This window comes from Etheostoma cragini, chromosome 7, assembly GCF_013103735.1.
Source record: "Etheostoma cragini isolate CJK2018 chromosome 7, CSU_Ecrag_1.0, whole genome shotgun sequence".
NCBI lineage: Eukaryota > Metazoa > Chordata > Actinopteri > Perciformes > Percidae > Etheostoma > Etheostoma cragini.
The window spans coordinates 24383586-24393211 of record NC_048413.1 but is presented as its reverse complement, the minus strand read 5'-3'; the positions used below and the strand labels follow the sequence as shown (position 1 = coordinate 24393211).

Here is a 9626-nt window from a genome sequence, read left to right as displayed (position 1 = left end):
ACTCCAGTGTTCTAATGGTACAATGTGTTTGCTCATTGGCTCAGAAGGCTAATTGATGATTAGAAAACCCTTGTGCAACCATGTTCACACATCTGAAAACAGTTTAGGTCGTTACAAAAGCTACAAAACTGACCTTCCTTTGAGCAGATTGAGTTTCTGGAGCATCACATTTGTGGGGTCAATTAGACGCTCAAAATGGCCAGAAAAAGAGAACTTTCATCTGAAACTCGACAGTCTATTCGTGTCATTAGAAATGAAGGCTATTCCATGCGAGACATTGCTAAGAAATTGAAGATTTCCTACAACGGTGTGTACTACTCCCTTCAGAGGACAGCACAAACAGGCTCTAACCAGAGTAGAAAAAGAAGTGGGAGGCCGCGTTGCACAACTGAGCAAGAAGATAAGTACATTAGAGTCTCTAGTTTGAGAAACAGACGCCACACAGGTCCCAAACTGGCATCTTCATTAAATAGTACCCGCAAAACACCAGTGTCAACATCTAAAGTGAAGAGGCGGCAGCGGGATTCTCCAGATTACCTAAACAAATTAACAGCTAGAATGCCAAAGGTCTGCAATGCTGGAATTGCTGCAAATGGAGGATTCTTTGACGAAAGCAAAGTTTGATGTAAAAAAAAAATCTTATTTCAAATTCAAATCATTAGTTCTAACCTTGTCAATGTCTTGACTCTATTTTCTGTTCATTCACAACGTATGGTGGTGAATAAGTGGGTCTTTTCAGGAAAACACAATTGTTTGGGTGACCCCTAACTTTTGAACAGTAGTGTATATATGTGCATACAAAAAGTGTGTTGCATAAAGAGCACTCTTACTTTTCATAGTATAATTACACTTTGCTGATTATTTGTAAGAAAAATGCAGGACCTTTAAAATGTGATATTGCTAACTTAAATTGAGTATCTGGATAGAAAACAGACGTTCTGGTCAACAGGCAACATGGCTAATGGTGATGTTATTGTGTGAAAGGGTTGTTTAACATAATATTAGTTAGAGTTATTATGAATTGAATCACACTTTTTTAAATGCTCAATATATTCTGTGTGCTAAACACACTTACTTCTACTGTATTCCTTTTCTGGACTCCATGTAAGCATTGCATGTACTCACATGATATAGTTTATAATTTTAACAGCATTCATTTCAAAGTATTCTAGCTAAAAAAACTACTACATTTCGACACATCTGCCCGTTTCAGAGGATGGGAAACAGTGGGATGTACATCTGGAAAAAAAACTGGCAGCCCCCTGAACTCTGACCTTGCAGTGAAGGACCACCACGTGCTGGGGGTCAGAGGTCAGCCATGTCTCCATGGCCTTACATATGGCACAGATCTTATCCAGAGGTGGGGCGTGGAGGTCAGGCCAGCCAAAGTCATGAACCTGGTGGTTGAAAAGGAGAAATGTGGTTCAAGGAGATTAAATTTAAGCCTGTGAACTGAATTCTCAACACACAGCTACGAGAATTACAAGGTGAGACATTCTACCTTTGTATTCAGTCGGGTGATATCGTGGCGTCTCTCAGAGAGGTTCAGGAGCTGAAACAGAAGAGATTTGTATCACTCTATCCTAGTTATCGTTTTAGTTGTTTCATCATGGGTGTGACCGAAATAAACTGCATGTGCTCGAAGAAGTATTAAAATCCTGAACTTAAGTTAAATTACTAACAACACACTGTAAAAAATACTTAAGTCAAGATCCTGCATTCAAAATGTTACCTGAGTAAAATTATGTAAGTATTATAAGGAAAATGTCCTTAAAGTACTAAAAGTAAAGTAGTCAATGCAGAACCATCCTCACATTTTACAAACTGGAAAAAAAGAAAAGTTCTGTCAATCAACTGTGTTTAAGTGTTTACTTGGCTCATCATTTCAGCTGTACTTTTTATTTATAATAAAACATATTTGTAAACTACCTGGGTTTTGTTAAACTGTCAGATAAATTAATGAAATGTAGCGGAGAAAAAAGTACAATATTTCTTTCTGAAATGTAGCAGAGTAGAAGTAGAAAGTGGCAGGACAAGAAAAGACTCAAGTAAAGTACAAGTACCTCAAATAACTACTAGTGTACAGTATCTGAGTATATGTACTTAGTTACATTCCACCACTGCAAACTGCTAATTTGAGGGTTGCTAACTGTATTTTGGGGCTTCTTGTGTTGTTCTATGGGTCAAAACAAGTTAATCTGAATAAACACATTCTACTCTAGGGACTAACAATTATCACAAACAAACTAGGTGACATGTTGTGAAAGCTCCTCTTATTACTGTTTCTCACCAGAAACTTGTCCTGGTGTTTGGACTTGAGCATGGCAGCCACCTCCTTTAGGTTTAGACGGTATCTCTGCTCCTCCAGCTTTGGGGGGAAGAAAACCGAGATGATCCTCTCGGTGATGTAGGTCAGGTCAAAGTCGTAGTGGCGCTCCATCACTCTCTCCATCACACGGTCCACACTGAAGCTCCTGGAGGAATAGAAAACAGAAAATGAAGGGAGGGTGGGACTGCAACTTGTTCCACCACATGATTGATGCTTAATCTTCCTGAAATAATTAAGGACGTGGGCATTGGGCTGAGGAGCAAGTGAAGCAGGGAGGAATACAGGATTGAAAGGACACTGATTGGAGCAAAGTGATTCCTTTTTTCCCTGATTACCAGGTCAGGTTGGCCCTTTTCATGAGTTTTTTTGACAGACTACTACCGATTTTTTTTTTTTTTTTTTTTTTTTTTTTTTTTTTTTTTTTTTATGAAAATGGGAATTGAACCTGAGTCAGAGGCTGTATTGACCACTTGCCTATTGAAGCAGTACAAACCACCGAGCCACTGTGCCCCCAAAGACACTATTTTGAAAACAGTAATGTCATAGTATGATGAAAAAAGTCATCAAAAAGTCGTGCTTTGTGTGTCAAAAAAGTCATCAAAAAGTCATGGTTTGCATGTCAAAACAATGTAAAGAAAAGAGTCAAACCCCTAGTAGGGTATGTCCAAAAAGTCGTAGTGTAGTATGTCAAAAAAGTGATAGTCATAGTGAAAAAAGGTCATGAAAAAGGCCCATCTGAACTGGGAATCGAGCCTGGGTCAGAGTATGTGACTACACAGTATGTGACTACTTGCTTGTTGGAACCGTGCAAACCACCACGCAACTGTACCCCTTTAAGACTTCATGATGAAAACGGTAATAGCATAGTATGTCAAAAAAGTGATAACAAAAGTCATAGCATAGAATGTCAAAAAAAGTCATAGTATAGTATGTCGAAAAAATTATAGTAGTATAGCATGTTGAATAAAGTGATAACAAAGCCATAGTTTAGATACAAAAACATGATACAAAATGATAAGAGTGATAATATGTAAGTATAAAAAGTCAGAGTATGGAATGTTGAATGCTGAATCAGACACACAATACACAATAAATGAGATGACTTTTACCTTGGCAGGGTGTTTCTCTGTTTGGTGTAGGTCAGAGACTTGGTCGACCCCTTTGAAAAAGAAGGATCCGTTTGGTTAATGAAGGCATATGCCATAACCCAAATATATAGTTACTCAAGCTCAGATGCCCTATTGCTTTTATTTAATTTCCATACAATGAACCAATAAGTAAGATCAGTATTTTTCTAAAATTACAATCTGATTAAAAGCAAGGAGGAAGCAGAGAGGAGTGGTTCATTTGATAATTGAAGCAATAAAATTGGATCAAATTCAATGAAGCCACACACTGCTTTTCCCTGACAAGTTTGGTCATTTTCAAGATAAACAGCATGAAATCTGGGACATGATGGGGCAGAGAAAAAGTAGGAGGCTGAGGAGGACAAGGAAAGAAAATGGGAGGATAAAGTGTGCTCACCAGGTTCTGGATGTGTCGAGAGGGGCCGGTCCCTCTGCGCTGCTTGATGCAAGGAAGGAGCAGTGACAGGATAAAGGAAAAAAGAGGAGAGAAGGGTGTGAAAGTAAGGATGGTAAGAGGATGTAGAGCAAAGGGAGGAGGTCGAAAGAAAGGGAAAGAGAGAAAAAAGGATAGAAGGGAAACAGAGGAAGGAAAGAAGTTAATTAAACAAACAGACTCTCTAATGGATAAACAAGACTACTTCCTGTAGCAACATCAATTATTTTTTTCTTCTAGACTGGAATCCTGCAGTGCTCCAGGAATAAACTGAGCTCAAACTGGGTTAAGGGCTCGGCTCCCCAAAAGGAATTCACCAGGAGCAAACAATTCAGTGGTTTTGGGAAGCCATAACTTGCAACTTAGGCCAGGCAAAGAATGAAAACTAGTCTTGTGAAGAGAATCCTATTGAGGAAAAGAAATGGAGGATGCTTACCAGATCATTTGAGGGAGCTGGGATGCATGCCAAGGTCACCTGGAAGACACAAAGACAGCCACATGTGAATATACATTTCAAACTGACACACAAACATGCATTATCTTTGCCTTAGAATAGAGGTTGACTTGGTAGATGATTAAGAGAAAATACTTCCTCACACAAACAGATAGAGATAAAAAACTAAACAAATAAGAGTCCAAAGTCTGACTGACTATGGGACATAAAGTTCATGTTAAAGTATGATAGAGTAGTTCAACATTGTGATAAATATGCTTATTCACTTTCCTGCTGAGAGTAAGATGAGAGGATTGACTCTAATCTTTCTAATAACTACAATGCTGGAGCCAGGAGGAGACAGCTAGCCTCACTAAACTAGGCTGCTGTTTTTTTTTCTGCTAGCAAACAATTTGCAAAAGCTAGCATGCCATGCTGTAGGCTACAGATAATTATGACAACTAACCGTCTCAGAAATAATGAGGGAAAGCACTTTGGATTCTGCACCAAAGATAGAAAAACAATGGATAAAGGGTATCGCTGTCTGTTGATATTTAACTTCCCCACTGTAAAGTTAGCTTGTAAATAGAGTGCTAGCTTAGCAGGCTAAGAAACAATTCCAGAACCTAAGTCCCTGCAAAAACTTGTCAAATTTTGAATTTTTAAGGGTTGAACAAAAGGAGACATAATGTGTTTATTAGTCTGGTGTACAGGACTTGGTAAGTGTATTTTTTCACCTTCAGACAAAGCCGGGCAAGTTGTTCCTCCTGCATCCAGTCTTTATGCTGAGTCAAGCTAACTGTCTCCTGACTTCATATTAAGCCTAACCGCTAGACGCTCTCATTTAACATTTGGAACAGAATGTAATGAGGGTTTTCCACAAAATTACAGACTTTTCAAGATTTGAAGAATATCCACATAAAAACCAGAAAGTCCAAATTTTGGGCCATCAGTCAACATAAACATTAGCTGCCTTTGTATTGTTGCGCACGAATGTGTATCGCCAACACAATCATGACATTTTACCTTGTATCTCAATTTGTCAACTACTGCTGGGAACACTGCCCATCTAAGATTAAGATAATGTTTCACCACTGTCAGACAGCTCAGCAGTGCAACTTGTTGAGGCCAGACTGGGGGAGGAACATACAGGGTGACATTTTTAAGAGCTACACGATGATAAATAGAGCACAAAAACTGTCTGTGAAACTACTTAGATGCACTTAAGTGCCACATAAATACATAGCTGATGTTTGATATGGAGGACCAGGTCTTCCCTATTTAAGAATAAATACAGAAATAAATAAATGCTCAATAAATAAATAGGCATACAATTAATTGCCCCAAAAAATACAATGAACAAATAAATGTAGGTAGAAATTAAATTATACAGTGAGACATAAATGTATATATCTCTTTTAATTAGCTTCTTTATATATTTAGCTTTGTAATAATTACCTTATTTATTTATTGTCCGTTATAATCTTCAACTTTATTTAGTAATTACCTATTTTTTAAATGTATTTATTTCTGTGTGTGTTTAATTTTTTGGTCTGTTTCATTCTTCCTTTGCATTTCTACCCTATTTATTTTCACCCCTGGTATTTATTTCTGCCTGTCACTTTTACATTTCTGTATGCATTTCTACCTCATTAATGCAAATGAGGAGGGGCGGGTCTTCAGGGGCCAACTTCTGCCCATTGGTTGGTCAGCATTTCACTGCACGGTCGAATTTACATGCCACCGGCCACACAGACAACAAAGATGGCTACCCGCGATGAAGTTGTCAGTGACAGGAGGCATTTAGCAACTGTTTTTGAAAACAATGCTAACGTTATAAGTATTGACTTTATCATTTTTAGACGCTCTGACAGAACGTGTGTTTCAGTTAGCGGCACACATGGACACAGATGTGGACAATGTAGTTTTTCAGAATGTGGAGGAAGCGGCCTATCTTCTTAACTCGGTCGCTAACGTTAATCAGACCAGGGATAGCTGGTCGCCCTGCTTCTATTCTGCCTGTGGACGCCGTGGAAGGACTTCTACATGCGGGTTTGCCTGTTGGTGCCATTGCAAGGCTTTTTGGAGTCAGCAAAACAACAGTCAGTGTACCATTACATGATTAAGATTATAACGGACAATAAATAAATAAGGTAATTATTACAAAGCTAAATATATAAAGAAGCTAATTAAAAGAGATATATACATTTATGTCTCACTGTATAATTTAATTTCTACCTACATTTATTTGTTCATTGTATTTTTTGGGGCAATTAATTGTATGCCTATTTATTTATTGAGCATTTATTTATTTCTGTATTTATTCTTAAATATGGTAGACCTGGTCCTCCACAGTTTGAGAGCATGTTTGGGAAATGTTTGGAAAGTATGTGCAAGTTTGAAGTCAAATACACAGCTGGCGGAGCACTGGGACAGAAACGCACACATACATAATGACACATACAACTCCCATGTTTGTTATGAGCCTTTAGGTCATTACGATGGAGCAGAAAGGAAGCAGGAGCTGAACAGCAGCCCTAATGAGGGGGGCCGAGGGCCATAGTCATGCTTAAGTAACACACGCAACACAGGGACACGCAGGCACGCGTGCGCACACACACACACACGCACACACACACACACACACACACACACACAGCAGTGTTCCTGCTACATGGCCTTTTTTAGACTGTTTATTTGGATTCAGGAAAAGGGCAAGGGCTTGTATATATCTCATTGTGCACAAAAGGGAAGTTGCACAGGCCCTGAACTTGTGGGTGTGTCAACACAGTTTGTGTGTGAGTCGGTGAGTGTGTCAACACAGTGTGTGTGTGTGTGTGTGTGTGTGTGTGTGTGTGTGTGTGTGTGTGTGTGTGTGTGTGTGTGTGTGTGTGTGTGTGTGTGTGTGTGTGTGTGTGTGTGTGTGTGTGTGTGTGTGTGTGTTGTACAGTTTGTGTTAATCTTTCTACCTTTTTTCTTAAGCATCTCAGTCTCTCACTGTTGCTTGTACGTAACCACAGACATCAACAGGAAGTCAGAGGAACAGATAATAAGCTAAATCGAGCCTTGCCTTGTTTGACAGAAGTCGCAGGAAACAGGTTTGGGTTTGGCTATCAAATGACTAACTGGACAATGTTCCTGTATGACTGACTCTAAGAATTAATGTTGTTTTTTTTTCATCTCCGTAGGGAAATTAATCTAAAAATGTATCGTGTGTTGTGGGTCTTTTTTTATTCCCAGCCTGAACCCAATTCATGACCAAATAGGTTTGTATTGGGTTGGGCTCTAATTTCTCTTAGTTCCCTCAGGATGATGCAGATCAATTTCATTCTATTTTTCTTTATTCAGAGCTTGTAAAACAAGGCATTGTGTTCAGATTGCACATCTAAAAGTCCCTGTTTAAAAAGACAGTGAGTTTGACTGCTGTGTCAAATGAAACTCATCTGCCATGAAACAAATGTGTCTCTTGAGATATAACGGGGCTGGGCTTGGTTTCTGGGCCCTTTGCATGCTGTACCCTAATTCAGTCTTTCTTCTAAACTAAACGTCCAACCACCGTGCCAAGCAAGCGATCGCCTGCTTCCTGGCCCGGTCAAAGATTTTGTTCCCTCTTTTTCTCCTCATCTACTGTCTACTTTCCTCTTAACTTTATTATAACTTAAATTTCCAGTTGTTATGACTACAGTCACCCAATTTTGAAGGCGTAATGCGTAATTGCTCGTAATTTTGCTTCTATGTCGAATTTAGCATGAATCAGGCTTTACCTGGTTCGATGCTTTCACACTGCTCATTGACCCATTCCTTCTCCTCTCTAAGCTTTTCTTCTTCTCCTCCATTTATTCCTCTACATCTGCCTCTCCCAGTGCCCAGTGAAGGGGCCTGCTGAGGGCGGCCGCTAAGCCAGAACAAACACACCGCACAGGATTCCATCTCCCCAGGCGAACACTTACGCACAAACTTCCTGCTAATAGACCTCCACCCATCTCATCTCGTTCCCTCCATTTTTCATCCCTGTACAGGTCCCTTTTCACTTGTACTTTCTATTTTGTGTTCAAATACTTTTTCTCTTTGAGTCTTCCAAATTTTGTACTTTTTCATTTTCTTGTTTTTGACTCTAACTTTCTTCCTCTCTACTTTTTTCAACCTCTGTCTTCTTTTCATCTTTTCTTTCTTGTTCTAGTCTCTCACTTCAATTTCTCAAAACCACCCTCACCGTTCCTTTGTTTATCCTCTTCCTTCTCCTCTTCTCTCAATCTCAATGCTTCCTTCCCCTGTCCTCTTTTCCTTTTCTTTTCTAATTGAATCCTTACAAACATCTTCCTGTGTGTCTTTTTCTCACCTTCCCATCTTCCTACCTAAGCTTTCTTGAAATCCTTTGACTCACTGCGCTTTCCCTTTGAACCTCCACTGTTGTTCTCATGTCTTGGTGGTCCCCTGTCTTGAAGTGTCTTTACACTGGAAGGTCACAGGTTTGATCCCCAGTAACTAAATATCCTTGAAAAAAGACCCAGGACTCGCTTGTTCTAACTTGCTCTGGATTCAAGTGCTGGTTACGTGCCTAAAATGCTCTTAATAAACAGCAAAGTGAACACTGAAAGCTCGAGAAGAGTAGCATGACTTGACAGCATGCCAGAGAAACAATTTGACCAGAACAACCATGCAAATTATTTATGTAACTACTGTTATGTAACTATCATGTTTCTCTGTATGTTTTATTCCCTATACCGTACATTTTCCCAGACTTCATGTTCACAAGTACAGCTGCCTCCTCTCAGGTGGGTCCAGCTGCTCAGAGAGCTGTGACCCCCATAACCTCCCTCCCCCTTCAGCCATCCCTTTCCCTGCACTCTTCCCTCCATCTCCGTCTGCCAGCCTTCTGTCCCTTTCCTCTCTGTCCGTTGTTTTGCTGTACTCGCCCTGGCTCCTACAGCTCTTTACATGCTCTTTGATCCATCAAAGCCGGAAGAAGCATAGCTAATGGATAGTGCTCAGCTTTCTACTCTCAACGCATGGCTTAGGAGCTGTGGGCTCCGAGAGGAATAAGTAAGGGTGAGGCAGCAGCCTTGGTATGTTATTAGTGTGAGAAACGGGTGTGTGGTTTTTGAGAGCCAGCGACATCGAGTTTGAGAGTGATTCAATGTATGTGTGTGAATACAGAAATTCAATTTTTATATTCTGTGCATTTCCGGGATTGACAATTCAAGGCAGACCTCCTGTTGTAGAAGAATCTACACTCTAAAAACTAATTCAGGGGACCTTTAGTCATTACTTAAATATATACATTGTTGTGAAATAAAAAATCAA

The 9626-nt window shown here is 39.7% G+C and overlaps 1 protein-coding gene across 7 annotated transcripts in view; it reads right to left on the bottom strand.

The window, feature by feature from the left end:
- tns2a (tensin 2a) overlaps positions 1-9626 on the bottom strand; it is a 57320-nt gene that overhangs the window by 17264 nt on the left and 30430 nt on the right. For 4 of the 7 annotated variants that reach the window (XM_034875907.1, XM_034875905.1, XM_034875909.1 and 1 more), the window contains exons 4-9: positions 4326-4364; positions 3854-3895; positions 3439-3488; positions 2291-2474; positions 1502-1552; positions 1275-1397 (exon numbers count right to left, since the gene is read on the bottom strand). In XM_034875907.1, coding sequence (XP_034731798.1) covers positions 1275-1397; positions 1502-1552; positions 2291-2474; positions 3439-3488; positions 3854-3895; positions 4326-4364 — 489 coding nt within the window. The remainder of the gene's footprint in view (positions 1-1274; positions 1398-1501; positions 1553-2290; positions 2475-3438; positions 3489-3853; positions 3896-4325; positions 4365-9626) is intronic. The other 3 variants (XM_034875908.1, XM_034875906.1, XM_034875912.1) reach the window with 1 other exon arrangement.